Source organism: Callithrix jacchus, chromosome 12 (assembly GCF_049354715.1).
Source record: "Callithrix jacchus isolate 240 chromosome 12, calJac240_pri, whole genome shotgun sequence".
NCBI lineage: Eukaryota > Metazoa > Chordata > Mammalia > Primates > Cebidae > Callithrix > Callithrix jacchus.
In genome coordinates, this window is record NC_133513.1 from 105,977,139 (window position 1) to 105,997,836 (window position 20,698).

The following is a 20,698-nucleotide window of genomic DNA, read 5'->3' on the forward strand; positions in this document are numbered from 1 at the left end:
TAAGGTTTTATTGGAGCACAGCCATGATACAAGACATACACTCATTGCCTGTGGCTGCTTTCCAATTACAATGGCTGAGTCGAGTAGTTATGACAGAGATCCTATGGGCCTCAGAGCTTAAGATACTTGCTGTTTGCTGCTTTATAGAAAAAGTTTGCCAGCCCTGACGTGAACAAATAAAGGGATAAATTCCACTTGCCCGTCCATCTGTGGAGCAGAGTCATTGAAAGGGAATACTGGAAGCCACAATGGTGTTTTATCAAGGATGTGAAGTTTCCTGGCAACTTTGTTGCCATAACATCATCATCATCACCACCATCATCATCCATCATCATTATCATTTGTCCTTTAAGTTTTTATGCTTGTTTAGAAAATAACTTTATACAGAGCCCTCGGTAGCAACTGTAAGGGGGCAGGTTCTCAGGACAGCCCATTCTCGACATTCTTGCTGCAGATGGTAGATTCTCAGCAATGAAGGCACCTCCGTGGGATCAGTTTCCATTGGTCTGGCTTGAGTAGATGCTGATTTCTGCCAAAACTATTTCCCAAAGGAACTCCTCATCTGTCTTTTCTCCCTGTTTTCACTGAGGGACATGGAAGAGGAGAAAAAAAATTAGAGATGCTTGCCTTTTTCTTTTTGCTGGCAATTTAACACTCTTTTCAACTGCTTTGATTCCTTTCAGGCCATTGGTGTTGTATGTATTTCAAGATTTGCTCACAGATCCAAAGCTTAACTTAAGCTCCCTGAGACATATCACAAAATACGATTTGGGGAAGAACCCTAATGGGCCATGATCAGAACGTTATTATTCAACAAAGGATGAAATACTTAAGCCAAGATGGCCTTCTTTCTTTTTTTTAAATGAAAGTTGAGCAGACTCCCTTCCAACAGTTTTCAATGTAGGAATTCCCATAGCCCCATTTGATTGCAGTTTGTTGAAAAGTTGAATGTTTTTGTAGGCAATTCATAATTTCCACGTTGAACAGCCTAAGAGGAAAAGAGCTGGAGCCCACTGTTGTTTTATAGCGGGACGGTGGGAACTTTTCTCCCCCCTTCCCCAAAAGGATATAAAACCAAGTCAAATGGTTGGGAAAACGTGGCAGAGGGTTCCAGCCCTTCTGTAAATCTGAGATGCCCCCTCCTTCAGGTCTTCCTTTAGGACCCAGCAGAATAGAATTTCCTGCTGCTTAATGTCTCCAGGAAGGAAAAGATTTTCCTCTAGGCTGTAATAGCACCTAATTTCCTTTTTCTTCCCTTTATTTATTTATTTTTCCTTATTAATAAGGACCAATTGTAGAAGATGAAGGAACCTGGGAAACCCATCACTTTTGGAGAAGGTTAATAGCTTCCTTTAGAAAATCCTGACATAATACTTATTTCCCCAAAAGGCACTTCATCAGCCTGAATGCCAGTTAAGATTCAAGGAATGGGCTTGGATTTTTGTGTGTACCCAGCAGTTCTGTGGCATCAAGTTGCACTGGGAAGGAGAGTTTGGGGCTGTCGCTGCAGAGTCCCTGCAAGTCAGCAGGACTGGGGCCGTCTTTCTGCACCATCTGGATTTGGTTAGCTCTCTCTGGGCAGTGGGGCCGAGTCTCATTTCCTCCAACAGTAACGTTATATAGGCAGTGATCCTGGGCCGCCCTAACATAATTGAAAACTATGTGTATTGTAGGCTTGGAGCACTGAAATGTAGGCTCATAAAAATATGTGGTGCAGGTAGCCTATGGAGATTGGATGTGGAATACAATGAAGCTTTTATGTAAAGTAAGAATGATAAGTCTCCATGTTAATACTGCATTATGGGCATGACAGTTCATGGGTGGGTCCTCAGGGCAGGTCTGTCACCTTAAACAAAGCCTAAGTTTCCTAATTCTATGGAGCTGGTATTTGTATGTAATCAAATCTGTTTTGCAGGTGGCCAAAGATGGGAAACTTGTGCACCAATCCAGCTCTCCCCACTGGGGGATAGCATGGGGTATAGATGGGTGTTGACTCCACTTGGCAATTTTGTTCATGGGTTTTTATGAGATGGGAGAGGTGAGGGTTGGTGGGTGTCCATTTTGGTTGGCCTCAAGGAAATGACTCTATTGAGTGGTTTTGACCAATGCAGCTCATATTGTTATGTGGTAAGTGAGAATGGGAAGGAGTCGGGGCGAGACTGGGCAGCCTAGATTCCCAGAGCCCTCTGGCTTGGGTTACAGATGGAGACTCTGGAAATACTGTAGCGGTTCTCAACTTGAGATGATACTGCTCCCAAAGAAGGTATTTGGAAGTGGTGTGATGGTAAGGATGACCCAGGGCATTCCTGTTGGTATTTACTGTCTGGGGGCTTGGAGTCCTAGAAGTCTTTCGGCGTTTGGGGCAGACTCCCCACCTGATACCCTGTCACAGACAGGACGACTTCCTCGTATCCAGATGAAAAACCAGAGATCCCGAAGCAAGGGGATTTGATGCAGGGTCTTGTGGCAAATTACAGACACGACCAGACTAGTAACCAGGTTGCTCCCCAGGGGAGGCCTCTAGGTGAAAACTCTGAATTTGTAGCAGATGCACCCACCTTGTCTAGATGCTAGATGTCATTGGAAAATCAACTGTGCACTTCGGCAGGTAGTTCTTGGGCAGTGCTCGTCCAGCTTTAGGTGTAACCAAATTTGGTTTTAATTTGTTGAGCAGTTGTATCTTTGAGGAACTCTCAGGCTGGCTTGTGGATGGCTTTCGCACTTCTGTCTCTTGTGGGATTTGTCCAGACCCTTCTTTCTGTATTGCCCTTTCCTGTATTTTTTCTTTCTGTTGAACTCATTCTGACCAAGATGTAACTCTGCAGTCTTCCACAGTCTCTTGTCCCAGAAATTCTGTCATCTTTCTTGGCATTTCCTGAGTCCCTGAGTGTCTGTCACAGTGTCACCATATTTGGTCTTGAAGTACCTGTGTCTATAAGGCTCCTCATGCTCCCTGAGAGCAGACATCTTTGTATCTCCTAATGCTTGTCACAAGCCTGTACACAAAGCAAGTAGTACTCAGTGTTCCTTGAGTAAAGTTTTGTATAGAATTAATATTAAAACCAGCCATTTATTTTGCTTGGGGAGGTCTCTGAAATGACCAAGGTGTCTCCATATACCCCCTCCGAGCATTCATTCACTGATGGATTAGTGAATTGGCCTTGGGAAACATAAAGGTTGTCTCGATGTGCTTCTAAGCCTTGTGTCTAAGTTCTGTTTGGTTTCCTGAGTGAGACTGTCGTAATGTTATCAACAGATGTTATATGCCTAAGAGTTTCTTATTCATGGGCTGAGTCCCGCCGTGACTGGGCAGGCCACCTCACCTCATTTTACCTTGTCTGCAAAATGAGAAGTTGAGTCAACTGATTGTTCAAATCTCACTGAAAGCTAACGGATCACTTTTGACAGAAGTAGCTCCCTTGGGCCACGTATTCATTTTCTAGCTTGGAGGAAGGTGAGGACAGACAGAATTGACTTACACCTTTATTTTTATCTGTATGGTTAACCTATGCATGCTAAAGAATTCCTCCGGTCTTTTGAGATGAGTGTATACATTGTGTCTGGCACTGTGCATCTTTTACCAAGAAGTAATTTTTGTTGAGTAAACTGTTGGATCATATGAGGAACTGCATGCCCGCCTTACTCAAATAGCTTTTGCTACCTAAAGGAAAGCTGCTCATATGTACTTGACTTCCTTTAAAGTGAAGGATGATGGCATTTGAAAAATGGAGGTTGAGAAGGAGCAGATTTGGAATTGATGGTTTGCCAGGACGCTTCTGGCTTGAGATTTGTGTTTTACTTTCTTTCTTTGGAATAGCTCTATGTTCTTTTCTCTCCCTCCCATCCCCACCTCTCCCACTTCCCTCTACCCCCCGCAAATTAAGATAGTGGTAATGAAATCATTTTTTCTGAAGCTACCCTATAGTTTGAATGCAAAGACCAAAAACACAGTTGCTAGTAACATTCATGTTCTATATGTGTACCTATTAAACTTGAACTCTAAGGAAGAACCTATTGGTATTGCATGCTTTTTTCCTTAATGGTTATTTGCATGCTGGTAGGTTTTTCCGTTTCTGACCCATGTTGCAATTATTTCTTTGGCTAGTTGTTCTGCATTGACTTTCTGAATTCATTGTTTTCCATTTCACTTTTGTTTCCTCCCGCCAGTATCTCCAGATGAAATGGCCACTGCTTGATGTCCAGGCAGGGAGCCTCCAGAGCAGGCAGGCCCTCAAGGATGCCCGTTCCCCATCGCCGGCACACATTGTCGTAAGTAAACTCCCAGAGATGATGGCCTCCTTTATGGCGGGGGGCGGTGGGGGTGAGAAAGAAAATGCTTTTTTTGATGATAACAGGTTTATTTGTCATCTTTTTTCTTTCTTTAAACAAATTTTCTTTGGAAATATTCTTGGATATAGTTTATAAGCTATTCATTTTCTTGCTATTGGACCTTAATGATTGTAACCTACCTGGAAATTTTACAAACTTTTCCTCCACTCCTCTCCATGTATTTGGTTAGAATCTAGCCTCGTGGGCTCTAGTTCATAGGACACGATCACCATGGTCTGGAGGAGACTGGAAGTGGTGTCAGAGCAGTTATAAAAAATACATTCAGGGGAGGTGAGGTAAAGAAGAGGGAATTAAAAACCTCAAAAGGGGAATCCTGGATTTGAAACTTGCCTGCTATCCTCTCCCCCAATTTATCTTTATATTTATTGGTAAATTTCTGCACTTACATTAGAAAAATTTCATCTGGGCTGGCTGATTGTAGACCTAGAGTAGAAATGAACTTAGAAAGGCTAACATGGAATTTAATCTACACATCCACGGCTTTGAAGGTATGTGAGTTTGAGATAGAAAGCGTTTGTTTTTAGTAGTGAGACTACACGTGTGTGTCTACATATATTTTTAATGTATTTTCTTAGGGTTTTGTAGGCTCTAAGGGTGGAATTTAGAAATTAACCTTGAGAAGAGAGCTCAGCCTTATTTGAAGATTCCCTTCTACATATTTATAACATGAGCTGGACTTCCTACTTTTGAAATAATTAATGGAAGACATTTTTATAATGAATCCATGACAGTTAGAATTATGCAAAGCATGAATCAATCATGTATTTTTCATTTAAGTATCACAAAATGTTATTCATAAATACATTTTGCCTCTACATTGTAATTTCTAAAAATTGTAAAACAATTTTCTTAAGTAGAAAAATCTTAAGATGCATTCTGTCATTTTGGGCTAACTGCCTCCTTATTTTGGAGCTTGCCGTAACTGAGCATGTGTTATTTAATGAGTTATACCTCTGTCATATGTGTGTGTATATATCACAAAATAACTTATTTCTGTAAAACCACATTTTGAGTCATCATTTGTGACAATGTCTTCTCTTCTCTGGTATAAATGAGGCATGCAGAAAGAAGGTTGACATTTGCTAGAAGCTTCCCCTTTCCTCCAACTCCACAACAAAATGGATGCTCATAGTTACGTCTGCTCCTATCAGGTCAAGATTTCAGGGCTGGAAGTAACCTTAGATCATATAGGCCCAACCTGCCCTCAGAAAAGGAAACTGAGGCCCAGAGATGCCTTAAGTGAATTGCCCAATGTCACACGCTGCGTCAGTGGACAGAGCAAGGCCTGGATCTGGTTCTCTGCTCCCTTTCTAGAACCTTGTGGTATATTCTCTGCTATGGGAGGTGAAAGTAACTTGCTGTGCCTGGTTCTGTAAATTGGGTCATGGTCAGGGACAGTTCATAAGTGTAAAGAAGTTGCTGGTTAGGGGTTCTGATGCAGGTTTCTCTAAAAGTGAATGCCCTGTTTAAAAAAAGAATCTTAACAAACATACAGAGATTTTTAAAGAAGTGTGACAGTTCTAGACAACTAGAGAGTAAAGTGAAGAAGACTGTTTAACTTTTCCCGCCTCCTTGAATTTCCCAGCGTGGGTTTAGGCTTTGAAATGTATTTTTCTGCTTTTGGCAATGGTTTATGGGAATTTCCCACATTTATTTCTTAGCTACAGAGAAAGGACCTTATCTTTAAAATCTCTTCGTTGTTTTCTCTCTCTGAGTGAGGCGAGAAGATGCGAATCGTGGCAGTGGTTCAGAGTGGGTGCTGCCCTGTGGTTGTGGTGTAGGATCTGTGGGTCCCATGCCGGGGAGCATTACCTCCGTGCAAGAGTGGGGGTTTGTCCATGTGGACAGAGCAATGATATGCCACCCCCAAATCCCACAAGAACAGTCGCATCTCATTTGACTATGCAGAAATTAATGATCTGGGGGAGATGGCAAAATATTCCTTCCAGAGCCTGTGTGGATTTCGGCCATGGGTGCAGCGAGGGGCTTAGACCCCTTTTTCCTGTACTGTTTCTTAGCAGGCGTGTTGACCGTAGCGGCTGCCCTGGGCATGCACACCATCTTGTAGATGGAGACCTTTGTCCAAAGCAGCCACAGCTGGCAACTATCATACAATCTTTTGTGCTTTTTGCTGTGCTCAGGGGGACCTGGGAATGGCCATTGCCTAGAGGGGATGGGCTGGTGAAGGAAGATGGGCTCTGGGAGCTGGGGAAAAGAGAAAAGCCATGAACCTGGACAAAAGGACAAATGTGGTCACATTTGTGAAATACTTGAATGCTTGTTGTGAATGGTGACTTTGGTTCTATAAGTCAGCCCTATGATGGTGCATTTCTGCAGTCTTCACCTGACTCTAGGGGTGAGAAGGAGGATTTCTGGGGAGGAGGACTTAGTTGAGGGAGAAAGGAAAGCAGAGTGGAAGAAAGGTCCTGAGTTGTTGACCTGTTCATCCACCTGGTTACGTATAGTTTTTGGGATTGAGGATGCATACACTTTGAGACTACAAATTTATTTATTTACTTTTTAAGACGGAGTCTCGCTCTGCTGCCAGGCTGGAGAGCAGTGGTGCGATTTCGGCTCACTGCAACCTCCACCTCCTGGGCTCAAGTGATTCTCTGCCTCAGCCTCCCAAGTAGCTGGGATTATAGGCACACGCCACCACGCCCAGCTAATTTTTTTGTATTTTTTAGTAGAGATGGGGTTTCGCCATGTTGGCCAGGATGGTCTTGATCACTTGACCTCGTGATCTGTCTGCCTCTGCTTCCCAAAGTGCTGGGATTACAGGCATGAGCCACCGCACCCGGCCAAGACTACAAATTTATGATCACATTTTTGCTGAACGTAAGGCAGTGTGCCAACCAAAACCAGCTGTACCTTGGCTGGTATGGTGTGTCTGTGTTTGTAAAGGGCGCATTCTGAATTGTGGCTGATAGATCATTTGCCTTTGTACAGTTCAACATTGGCCAGAGGATCTGGTTCACGTTTAGAGTCGCTGATGAAGGGCTAACTTTTCTCTAGGCACTTGGGGTTCTTGCTCACACTTTGTTTTCATTCTTTTAAGTAACACGTTGTCACATCGCAGTGTTTCATCAGACATGTTTCAAAATAATTGTCTAAGGATTGCTTCCTAATTTCTCCGAAATTTGGAATTGTTGTAACTTTTGAGCCATGCTGTTTCATAATTATTTCTGATGTCTCACTTGGAAAATAGAGATGTATTTAGTGTTTATTATTAATCATTCGAAACTACAACTTTCACAGATTGCTAAGAAGAATAACTTTTTCCAGTACCCATTTGGGGCAGAATCTTGACATGGGAATTGAGAGCATTTCTTTGGAATATTTTAATCTGATTGGATTATTTTCATGTGGTATGTGGGTTACCACATTAGAAAAAAATTAATGTGTAGAATAAATGTTCTTAACAAGTGGAGTTCAGCTTATCAAATGATATTTAAATTAAGAGTAAACCCTGTAAATCTTCGCTCCTGTAGCTGATACAGCATCATGTTTGTTATAATCCAGTGATTCGTAATCTGTGTTCAGAGGAGAGAGGAAATCGATTCCAACAGCGACGATGTCTTCATTGGCTGGCCAAGAACACAAGGCATCAGTGTGTGTAGCCTTCCTTTTCCCGCCTTCCCTGTCCTTTCTGCCCTCCCCACACCCCTCACAAATTCATCAACTTCTTAACAACTCAGAGTCGCTAGCCACAAGCTCCAGGACACCCACCCGCCAGCCTCCCCAATCCTATTTTTGCATTCACATAACTAAGCTTTTTTTTTCTTTCTTGGTGGAGTTTTGAAATTTATATTTTTAATTCTTTGCTCCTTTTTCCTCTTAAAAAATGAGTGCCAAGCAGCTAAGTTGTGCTGAGTGGTAGAGTTTGAGTCAGTCTTGGCTGGTAAGCTGTGGGGTTAGGAGCAGCTCCCTAGATACCACCTCCGGTGTCTTTGCTATACAAAGACTTTCATTTAGCTTCCTTTGTATCCAGCAAAAAAAGATTCTGTACCCAAAATGGTGGTATTTTGGTATAGTATGTATCTTACAAAACGGCAAAAGGCTTCAAAAGTTCCTACAATTTTATCTTGGGGGTTTCCTTTTGAAGTCGATGTGCAGTTTTACCTTGGGGTGGATTTCTAGTGCTTCTTGGTCTTGTGTGTTTTGTTGAGTAATGAGCATGGAGGTGTGGGATAAGAAAGCAGGCTGAATCCCGAGAAACAAAGCCTGCCAGACTCTGGTGGTGTAGTTTTCTTGTTGTTACCGCTTAAATGCTGCAAGAGAGTGGAAAAAACTCTTATGAAATAATGCACGATGTGTAGAACTTCAGAGAAAGTCTGCCGTCTACCCTGTGCATTTTCAAGGAAGCTCAGAGGGCATGCTGAACCTTTGCTTTTTGTTTCTGAAGAGTTAAGGGGAACTTACTTATGATTAATTTTTAAAAACATGACCCAGAGAAGCACCCTCTTGGTTATTAAACACATGTGCTGTTTCGATGGGATGTTTGACCTGGATTGCGGATGCTTGCTGGGATATGGCATGTGCTGGGGTGTTCTGTGCTGCCTGCTGAGCACCAGAAAAGCCACAGTGGCCCCTACCTCTGTGGGAGGCCCTCTGCCAGGTGCCCTCAAAGAGTAGAGGGCCCGTGAGGGTATGACCAGGGGGACCTGATTTCGACCGAGAAGTTGGCAGGAATTATAGGCCCGGGCGGCTCCAGGAAGAAATTGCATTAAAAGTGAGATCTGAGGGCTTGATTGGAGTTGGCCTGGTGAAGGGATAGGAGAAGGGATGGGGAGTGGGCAGAAGGAAACACATGTATGAAAGTCCTCAAGGGAAAAGTGCTTGGCTTGTGGGGAGGCTTGGGGTTGCACAGGGCTCTGTGAGAGTGACTTGGGGTGCAGGATATGGTGAAGATCTGGCATTATGGAGTCATTTGAGCAGGTTGGCTGTTTCCATAGGAGCCTGTGTTAAGCTGCTGGTAGTGGAGATGGTGAAAGTAGACAGATACGGAGGAAACATCAGCGGAACTTGCTGATAGGTTAGTTATTGGCACTGAGGGTGGAAGGAGAGTCAAAGGTAGGTAGATGGAGATGCCATTCACTGAATGGAGAATACTGGAGGAGGAACACGTTAGTGGTGCAAGTGTTGCCTTTTTGGAGAGGTTGTATTTGCCATTGATTGATTGATTCATTGTTTCTGCAAGTATTTAGTGTGGGGAAAAAGCCATTCTAGACATCGAGAAAGTAGAGTCAGTGATGAATGATAATGGCAACAAAGACTGTAGCGCTTCCTACGTGAGGCTTATTCCAGTTGCTTTAGAGGCTGTGTTACCCTGTTCTAGAGAGGAGGAACTAGGCCCAGGGAGGTGGGGATTTGCCCAGTCGTGGGAGTCAGGATGTGAAACAAGACGGCCTGGCTCCAGAGCACACTATCCTCTCAACCACCACACAGAAGCTGGGAAAGAGACAATTAGGTGGGCGCTTAGCGCACAATGCATGTGTGTGCCGGGAGCAGTCGGGAGCCCTAGGAACCCCAGCCCCACCTGAGTGTGGTGGGCATGGCTGGAGGAGGTCTGCTGGCTTCACTACAGAGTGGGACATGCATCAGGGAGGCCAGAGACTGCGCTTCTGGGTGTTGTGTTGTCACATGGTGGGGAGGGCCAGCGCGTTTTCCGCAGGGAGGACATTTGGGGGATATGGGATGCGACCCCGCACTGAATATCTAAAATCTTTTGCTTTTGGGCTATCTTCACTTTCTCTACCACATAGATGCTTTCTTGTTTTTATTTACTTTATTCATTTATCTGTGACTCAGCCAGACTCTCTGAAAGAGTTGACATGTGTTTCCCCGCAGCCACTGAGTCAGGACTTTCCCGTTTCGCAGTCAGGGCTGTGGTCAGGGTGTCTGTGTTGTGTAAGGACATAAAGCAAGCCTTTGGGCACTGCCAAAGCATTCTTTCATCAGGAGAACTAGGAGTACCTAATAGGAAGAACCAGGCAGTGAGGTTATTTTTTGGTGGGGAAGAAGTGATAGATGGGATCTGTGGTGCTTTGAAGGGAGTGAGTGGTGTAAATTCCAAAGGGTACACGGGGCCATGATAGAGTCTATGGTCAGATGTCCAAAGCTTCCTTCTCTCCTTTCAGGAACTCTGTCCTCTGGTGAAGAGTTCTGAAATTCCTGAGGTTTGGGTTCATGGTGTGGCAGGTGATAGCCTGGCAATAGAAAATATCCCATCAGGAAGGATTGTGGGACCTTAGTTGTAGCCCCTTCCTATTGGAATCACAAAACTTTTCGGGACCTTAAAATTGCATGCCATTTCACCAACTGCCCTCCCCTGTTTTTTTTCAGCCCTGTTTGGTAACTGATTCCCCTGATGATCTTGGACACTTCGAGAGACGAGGGCTCCATCTCCTGATTGTAGACCATTTCTTTTTGGTACAATATGAACTCCTAAGAGAGTTCAGTCTTTCTAGGGAGCTGCAGTCTCTCTCCTGGAAATGCTCAACTCCTTGATTCATATTTTGCTGTTTAATTCTGCTTATGTTTCAAGTTGCATGTCTTGAAAATTTGAAGGTAGCTATTATACTCCCACAACTCCAGGTCTTCTCTTCAAAATGATTATTAGTTGTAATTCAAATCATCAGTGACTGGTATCTTAGACTACTTATGGATGGGAATCGCTAATTTTGTATTTAAAAGTTCTGTCTCCAAAGTAAGTGAAATTTATTTTTAAACGTAGCTTTTCTTCCTTCGTAAACTTGATGCTCATTGTGGACAGTTTGGAAAATACCCCCTAATCTCACCCCTTGGAGATTACATTACTTTTTTCCTCTGAATGTATGAATATTTATATTTGTTTTTAACATACTTGAGCTCATAGTGCTCAGTATTTCCAACCTTCTGTTTATTTAAAATGAAAATTGCTGTAGTTAATAAGCACTTCCCCATGTCATTAAAATGCTTAAGGATTTTTAATGACCACCTAACAGTCCGTAATATGATGAAACCCCAGTTTACTGAATCAATGCCATATTGTTGAGCCTTCAGATGTCTCCTTTTGTTTCTGCTACTGCGAAGGATCCTGTGATGACTATCTTTGTTCCCCCCCTCCCCCCCACCCCCCACCCCCACCTCCAGCTTTTATTGTTTTCTTGGGAGTAGACCCCTAGGACAAAAGGTGGAAAAGAACAAAGTGTTGAAACATTTCTTGATTCGTAGCCACAAATTATTTTCCTGAAAGTTCTCAGCATTTGTAACTAGCAGCAGTACGTAAGAGAGTTATGGTTGGAATGATTTTAATGTCTCTGGGGAATTTAACAACAAAAAAATTTCAGGCTTCCTTGGAGAGAGACATACCCTCAACTCCACCCTACCCTGGAACAGAGACCCAGCCCATCCAAGTCAGCCTCCCCCGAGTCCTCCACCTTCAAAACGGGAAACAGAGCCATCGTTTCTTCAATGATTGGTAGGTTTCAAGGTCAGCTGATGTACTTCCATTTTATGGAATGGTGGTGCGTGTTTACTTTAGATAACTCGCAGTATAACTTTGATATGTTTTAGGTACCCCTTAGCCCCTGAATATACTCAGTTCATTTAGGACTGTTGTAGAGGCCTTGAGTATACTCTTACAACCTTAAATTTTTTGCAGAATTTTTTAGTTCTATTCTCTTTGTTTTAATGGCATATTATTGGGCATAGGTATTATTTATTCGATGCCATGTGTGAGCTTGGTCAGGATTATGATCCTGAATTATGTTTCTGGGAAAATGCACCCCCTTGTCAAAGATGCTGTTGGTTCCTGTGATTAAGGTCAGCCCACAATGAATGTGGGGAGGGCTGGCAGCCTCTCAAATCAGCTCTTGACCGTTTCTCAAGCTGGGGCCTGTTGTGCTGGGGGAAGAGTCTCTGGCAGCTCAGCTTGGGGCTAGTGTTTCCTGACGTTCGTTTCGCTGAATGTTAACAAGGTTACTGGAAAAAACAGTTCTCTCCTAAAATAGGTTTAGGGAAGCACTGGGGTATGCGAAGTGAGTGAGTTTCTTTAGGGCGGGATCTTGACTCTGCAGGGGACTTGGAGGCCTTCCTTTGAGGAGGGCTTCCTCACGCTGCAGAGCTCTTCCCAGCACCCTGGCAAGATGGGGACCTACTTTGGAAAGTTGTTTTTGTTTCGGCACCTGCTCTGTTTACAAAATGTGGGAGCCTGTTTTAAATTAACGTGCGTCTACTTAGAGCTACACTCATGGTTTTGACTATGTTTATCTTCCCAGTAAATAAAACAAAATTGTTCATCTGGCACTCAGCGTGTCCTGCTTGTCATTGCTTGTCTTGCTGATTAACTCTGTGGATGGGGCATGCTTCTGCAACCAGATTGTAAGTTTCTTGAAGCCAAGGAGTCCCATGGTTGATTTCTTCACATGTGGCGCTCTCTCCTCCCACAATGGTGCTTTGTTAATTAAGCAGAAAACCAATCTCTGGTTAGGGACTGAAGTTGATTTCATTTGGAATGAGTGTGACTTCATCATAACCTGAAAGTGTTCAGAACCATCTTGGTTAGCACAAGGGCTTGGACACTGGTGTACCTTCTACTTGATGGGGCAGCATGTTTTGGGGAAACATAATTTTGGGTTATGACACTGCATGGTTTGCCAGTAACTTGGTAATCCACCCTTACACATTCCAGCTCCCCGTAGAGCATGCCTAATTGCCGCAGCCACATTTGTGTGGAACGTGGTTGCACAAAAGCTCCAGAAAGCCAGGCTGAGGGCTCCTGTCTCTCCTCAATCTTGGTTTAAACCGTCTGTTTCTGAGGAATCCTGGGATGGGGTCACTGGCTCTTTAAGAGAGCCCAACTTGGAAATCTAAGTCTTGATTGTTGATTATGGGCAATAGATATTTTGTTTTAAGAATGATGTAGTAGGCTGTATGAAGTCATTTCATGATTGTTTTGTTAAGGACTTGCAGGTCAGATTTTCATCTTTTTACTCTAATTATCGTAGAAGGAGAAAACAACTGGATTTCAGAATAGTCCCCTGGGGTGTACCGGAAACTAAGGTGCAAGGGACCCAGAGGGGTCTGGCTTGGAAAGTGTGTTGCTATGTCCAGTTTCCACATCAGGATGTGTAAATCCAGCAGGTTAGCTGAGCTGCCTAGGAATCTCCAGGCAAGAATGACCATATTCTGACAATTATCCAGGCCGCTGCTTCGTTCTCCCCCAGCCCCCACCACCTCTTCTGAGTGCCAGGCTCAGCCTCCATTTGAATGCCAAATAGGAAATTAGCACACCCAGAATCCATGTCTTTAGTGCATTCTCTCCCCAGCTCCAAACCTGTTAATCCTTGTGTTCAACATCTCAGTAAAGCTCAGCAACATCAACCCATTGTTTAGGCCTCAAACCTTGGATGGCATCATCAATTCCTCTTTTCTTTTCACACCTCACATTCAACCTGTCAGCCCATCCTAGAGGCCCAGAGTGCGTCCTCTCTACTTTCAAAGCATGTGGGGCATCCACTGCTTATCACCACCTCTGCCATTACCACTGGAGTCCAGTGCCATCATCTCTCACTTGGATGTCGCTAGAGTGTCTTTGCTGGTCTCTTCTTGCTCCCTACCTTTGTAACGGCCCACCGTCCATCTCTGGTCTCCACAGCTCATTCCCACACTTTGAGAGGGACTTTGAAAGCCTTGGACAGATCATATCACAGACCTCTATACTGAAAGTCAGGATAAATTTTATCTCTGGAAAGAGGCCCAAAGCGGCTATGAACAGATACTTTGTCCTGCCACTTGGCTGAAAGGTGGGGCTTTGAGATCCAAGAGCTTAGAATGGAGAGCCTAAATGTCATTAAGCCCAGGCTCTGGCCATGCTTAGAGTTTTGTGTTGGTGGAGGAGAGATGGCTGGGGCAACAGGGGCACCTGTAGGCTGAGTGAGTCCCCGTTTATCAGACCCTGGCTCACCCAGCAGGGCGTGGCTGATGTTTTCAGTGCTGTACCCTGAGTGGGACCCAGATGCTTCCCACCTGTGCCACATGCCAGCTGTCCAGTTGCAGCCTGACTGCAATGTGAGGCTGCTGAAGAGCTCTGGATGGTGTGAAGCAATCCGTTTTCTAGCCTGAGCCTACATAGCCAGGGCATTCTGGACCATGATCAAGTGCATTACCTAGGCTTGAATGAGATGGGGTCACCATGTGTCCAAGCAGTGGGATAAAGGCTTTACTCTTGCCATCCTGCTCTGAGGGCACAAGCTGTGTGTTTCTCTCACCAGGACACTGTGTTGCCCAGGTGCTGGGGTGAAAAAACAGCAAGCATTTGAAAAGGCTGAAGAAGGAAGGGAAGCTGAGAGCAGCACAGCCTTGGTGAATGATCCATCCCATTGTCCCAGAGAGGGGCGTGTTATCAAGACCTGTCTTTAAGCCATACCTCTGATTCTGCCCTTAAAGTTAGACCCAACTCAAGAACACACGTGAGATCCTAAGAGAAGTATTTCCCCCCAGCCCTTTCAGACTGAAAGGAGACGCCAACCTTGATGGGTGGAGGTAGAAAATAAAGTCTAAAAACAGTGTCTTGTAACTGAAGGGGAACATGGCTGGGCAGAGGGCTTCTGGTGAAACTTTTGGGATGATTCAGTTAGAACACAGGAAAAAAAGTTGTTTTTCTGGAAAGAGGTAGCAGCCCCCTTCAGCCAAAGCTCGTAAATGAAGGAATGTCTGAGACTCAGAATTACAGTGACCAAGGCAAGACATTGTCAAAGGCTGAATAAGTGAGTTTGACTGGGAGAGGCCATCTCCATTTCTAGAAGATGGCCAAGCGTCTTTCCCACAGTCTTCTTTGAGCCCCTTTCCATCTCTCTTTGGGAAAGCACTGAGTTGGCTGTTACTCTGCTTTTTTCTTAAATTATGAAGTTATTTTCACATATTGAGAATAACACCTATGTTCTAAACTCCCAGCATAAGAAATCAAGCATTCAAAATGGAATAAGCCTCTGAAACTGACATCTGTCACTACACATTTTTTTTTCCTTTCTGATAATAGCATTTCCTGACTCCACCCTCACTCTCTTCATTTTGGTGAACTACATACACTTCCCGTGTTTCACTTGGTTCTGTTGCACATGTGATTAGGTAAGGGACAGACGTGATATTTAACTATGAGTCTTTTCCACACAGAGAAGATCTAAATCTGTGGCTCCTTGAAACCGCCTTCATACATGTGCATACACACACACACACGCACACGCACACGCACACGCACACACAGTCCCGACTCAATAGAGAACCCTCGTTTGTAGAAGGGTAAAATGGGTGAGGTGGAAATGCCTTTATGGCACCACGCAGTTCTGTGTAGCTAGTTCCAATCCTGGGCTGTTTGGTAAGGAATCAAGTTAGAAATAGTTTTCTGTCCCTTACGATCGAAAGAGTTCTAACTAATAGTTTGCCAAGTTTTATGTTTATAATAAAAATGACATGTTTTTCTTTTGGATTTTTAATGTGTTTGAATTAAAAATGCTAGACCATGAACTGATTCTTCTATCGCTACCTAAAGAGAGCTCTCTGAGAGCAGAACCCGCCTACCTTCTTTAAGAACATATTGGTTTATGCTAGTCTGAGGACTGTTTGAAGGAGACTTAGTATACACAATCGTCCCCCACAAATGATTTCTAGAGAGAGGCTGGTATGAAAAAAGGAGTTTCCGGCCGGGCGCGGGGGCTCATGCCTGGAATCTCAGCCCTTTGGGAGGCTGAGGTGGGCGAATCACCTTGGGTTGGGAGTTTGAGACCAGCCTGACCAACATGGAGAAATCCTGTCTCTACTAAAAATACAAAAAATTAGCTGGGCATGGTGGCGCATGCCCTATTGTCCTAGCTACTCAGGAGGCTGAGGCAGGAGAATTGCTTAAACCTGGGAGGCAGAGGTTGTGGTGAGCCAAGATCATGCCATTGCACTCCAGCCTGGGCAACAACAGTGAAACTCCATCTGAAAAAAAAAAAAAAGGAGTTTCCATGATTCTCTCCTGTGGACCTGGGGAATTCTGAAAATGAACTTTAGGTATTTTTGTGAAATTCTTATTTTCATATTTTTGGAATCTCAAGAGTTTTCTTTTTCATACTCCTCTTTGCCCTAAAGCTCTCTTATTTTTGTTCCTTGGGACAATTGAAAAACCCGCAGATAATTAATAGTTTGAAATATTGCCCTTTTAGCTGAAAAATGTCACAATAATGTAATAACATAAATAAGGAGGCGTCACTTTAACTTGTCTCGTGCAGTCTCCTCTATTTATTACCACTTACTTGTATTACTATAGAACCGTTATTTTTTAAATCATGGAAAATTGGTGGCAAACTCAGCATACAAGTTGTTTATTTGCGTTTGACTGACTGTTACAACTTTGCTATTTGATGAAGCTTCTGCACATTTTCCTTCAAAACACATAGAAACTGCAAAAAGATCGTGCAGCTCCGGAAGGCAACAGCATTGATTGGAAGACTGACTCTGAGCTGAGTGCCGTGTTTGTACCTGGATGGCAGGCTGGGTGCATCTGCTGGGAGCAGTGTGTTGAGAGAGATTCTGAGGCCGTATGTGTCAAGGCTTCCAGGGGAAGGATGCATTGATGGATTAATTTCTGCCAAGGCTGAAAGAGGCGAGAGTAAGAGGGCTGTAGAGGTGTCACAGCTGTCATTGCTGTTTTAGGCAGTCAAGCTTTTGGGAAGGTGTCAGAAATTGAGCCCCCTACTGGATCTATCACAGCCCTGTCAAATGTCCATTTAGATGTCCTGGTGAACAAAAGTCCTACCAACTCACCATTTAAAAACTTGTTCCAAATGAAACAAGGGGCGAGAGGAACATTTTTCATCTGAACCCACAATGAGGGACATACCCAAGGCAAAGGATGTAGGCTGAGGAGCTGGACTGTGGCTCAGCTCGCTTGATGGATCTCACTTTGTTCATCCCATGGCTGGGGTGTCTCCTTGGTCTCCCTGACCCCTGTGTCTTGAGGGCATGACATATACACCAAGCACGAAGTGCAGATTCAGCCTACTTTCTGTGCATTCTACCTGTAAATGATTATAGTGGATCCTGCCGTATTTCTGAGAGTTACAAAAACTGGACTTCAACAGTGAACTCTATGTTTCTCTTTTCCTCCCACCTTTCCGTTAGACGTTGCATGATATAGAAATCAAGGTATTTCCAAGAGGGTAATAACTTCAATGTTATCTAAACTTTTAATTTGGAAGAACAGGGATTTTTTCTTCTTTTTTAATAAATACACATGAACTTACTTATCTGATTTATTTTTCTGGTACAAATCCATGATGCCCCATCCCGATTTATCTGCCACACTGTGAGTTCAAGCCTGGCGTGGGGCACAGGCACAGCTCTCATGCCAACAATCTCATGGTTAATTTCAGAGCATAATTTGAAAAATAAAGCCCATTGAGAGGCAATCAGGACATACGGTGAGCTAGTGCATGCTTGGACGTTTGTGTGGAATAAGTGAGTGGGTAGAGGGGACATTTGGCAAGGAGAGGGAGGGTGGGCCATTGGCTTGGGGGAAAGAGGCTGAGACTACAGGGGTGGCCAGCACCACATACAGAGGCCAGCAGGGTTGGGCTTGGCTAAGTGCTCTGGTGTCTGGATGCCTATGTGAATTTTCTCCAGAAGTTTTTAGTTGGCGAAGTAGAACCTGCTGGATATGGAGCAAGGGTGTGCATTGTCGGGATTCTGCTGGGCGCAGGCGTGTGATACCAGAGGTCAGAACAGAAGCTGAGGGATGGGGCTTTGGGAATGTTTTGTCATGCACTGTTCTGGAGCCTCAGTTACTACAAAGTCTGCAAATGATAGACCAGAGCTCTGGTTCTCTCTCATGCTGGCTCCCCAGTTCTGGGTTTTTCTTTTAATCTTAGACTTAATCCCAGAATTCACATGTTGAAAGAAAACTTAGTCGGCTAGTGATGCAAAACCCTCATTTCCATAGTTAGAGAACCGATGCCTTGAAAATCGAGAAGGAAGTACAAGATTGTGATAAACTGGATGTTCACTGAGCACTTACTGGCTCCAGGCACTTTTCTAAGAAATGTATGAAGTTGTAAAGTTTAATCCTCACAATGCCCTTATGAATGAGCTATTGTTATTATCCCAATTTGGCAGATGAGGAAACTGAGGCTTAGGGGGAAGATGATGTATATACTCAAGGTCACACAGCTGGGAGGTGGCAAGCTGGAATTTGAACCAAAGGAGTCTCACATTGGAGCCAGGGCTCTCACCCTTGAGTGTTATGCTGCCTTAATCAGGGACACATACAGACGGGGAGAAGCAGGTTTCCAGCCACCAGACCTGACTACTGCCAGTCAGGCTACACCAGGGACCCTGGAGGCCTGTCATTCTTTTGTGATGCTGTTAGTTCCTGTTGAGGAAGTGAGGCTTTGTGCGTTCCTCGGAGGAAAAGGTATGAACTCATGGCAAAAAAAAGGAACCAAAAAAGAGAGAGTTGGATCGCAATGAGGCTTCTATTCATCCCAAATGATACCTGTTTTTATATCATGTCTGTCTGCAAACTTGTAGGTGAATCACAAATCTTTTGGGTAAGTTACAATGGATGGAAGGTTTTTGTTTTTTTCTCAGATCACCAACCATTTAGTGCTATGCACAGTCACTCCCTAATCTATCTTTTGTTTGAATTTGGATCTTTGAGTATTAGGGTTTTCACTGATATTTGGCAGTTCCCCTTAGGGGGTCTATCTCAAAGTTGTTACACTAACAGCTTTGGGGAGAAAGTTAGAGGTGGGCTTCCCAGTTTTTAGTGGCTGTATCTGATTGTTCTGTCTCTTCTCCAGGACAGGTGAGACTGATTGCTCTCTAACTCTTTTTAAAATTAAAACAAAAAAGTACAGAAATGTACAAAGAATAACAAACACTTGTGTACCTGCCACCTAAAATAACAATTTTAATCTGTTCCCCTCCTACTCCATGATCTTTCCTCCCAGGATATTATTAATATGAAAACCGAGTTCAGGCGTTTATACTTTTCGACCTCTATTTATATTGATCTATGTATTATAAATACTTAAGTATATTGATCTATGTATTATAAACAATAATAAATATAATAAATCTTAGTAGTTTTTAAATTTTACATAAGTGGCTTCACATTCCACATAACATTCTGTAGCATGTTTTTCTTTTCTGTTTTTTTCTTTATTTTTTATTTTGCAGCATGCTTTTCTTATCACATTTGAATTTTATCAAAATTGTATGTTGAAATTTAGCTCATTCTTTTTAACTGCTACATACCATTTAATTATATGGATAGACTATAGCTTTCTGTTTCTCTATTGATGGTTAATTAGGTTGCTTACAGTTTTTTAAGATTACAAACTATGCTGTAATAACCATTCGTGGGCAAGGGTATGTAGGTACCTATAAGTTTCTCTAGGGTTCATGCCAAAGTAGAGAGTTTGTAGGGCATGGGTTTGCGTGTCTTCCTTTTAATTCACATGCCATTGTCAGGCTCTCCAGAACAACTGGATCAGTTGATTGGATCAATGAGTATCCATCACCAACATAAAAATTCTTTCCTCATAATCTCACCAATGCTTGATTTTGTTGGACTTAAAATTTTTGCCAGTTTGTTGGGTATGCAATGGCACCTTATCTAATTTGCACTTATTTGATGACTCCTGAGGTTGAGCATCTGGTCATATGTTTATTTTCTCCTCTGTGGCTTGCTTGGTTTAATGCCTTCCTCATTTTAAAGAATCAGATAGTTTTCTATTATTGATTTAAAAGAGCTCTTTATGTAAGTTGGAAATCTGATTATATGTGTTGGAAATACTTTTCCTAGGCTGTGGTGTTTTAAAATACAGCTTTAGATGGGTCTTCATTTTTACCTTTTATTTTAGAGATGGAGTCTCACTGTACTGCCCAGGCTGGATTGCAGTGGCTATTCACAGGCAAGAGCATAGTGTGTTGTTACAGCCTCTACCTCCTGGTACCAAGAGGTCTTTCTGCCCCAGCCTCCCGAATAGCTGGGACCACAGGTGAACATCACTGTGCCTAACTTTAGATGGGTTTTGAAAGAAAGAAGTTTTAAATTTTAATGCCCTCAAATTCAGTTGTATTTCTTCCTCTATGCTTTTCTTTTGTACCCACTATAAGCAGCTCCAAATTCTGCAGATAACTGATGCAGGAAGTCTGATTTTGATTGGACATTTGCTCTCTAACAGCCACATTGAAGGAAATTTGTTTTCTTTGGTAAGAATCTAAGCCAGGGGTTAATTTCTAAACTAGGATTTAAATATAATTTAAAGCAACTCACTTAGAACAAGATGCAAAAACTGTGGACTGGACCCATATCTGGAAA

General features: G+C 43.3%; 1 protein-coding gene across 46 annotated transcripts in view; it reads left to right on the plus strand.

Moving 5' to 3' along the window:
- The window catches only part of TCF7L2 (transcription factor 7 like 2), a 216,647-nt gene that overhangs the window by 83,436 nt on the left and 112,513 nt on the right, over window positions 1–20,698 (plus strand). For all 46 annotated transcript variants that reach the window (XM_035269085.3, XM_035269112.3, XM_078346522.1 and 43 more), the window contains one exon: window positions 4,168–4,269. In XM_035269085.3, the coding sequence (XP_035124976.1) occupies window positions 4,168–4,269 (102 nt within the window). The remainder of the gene's footprint in view (window positions 1–4,167; window positions 4,270–20,698) is intronic.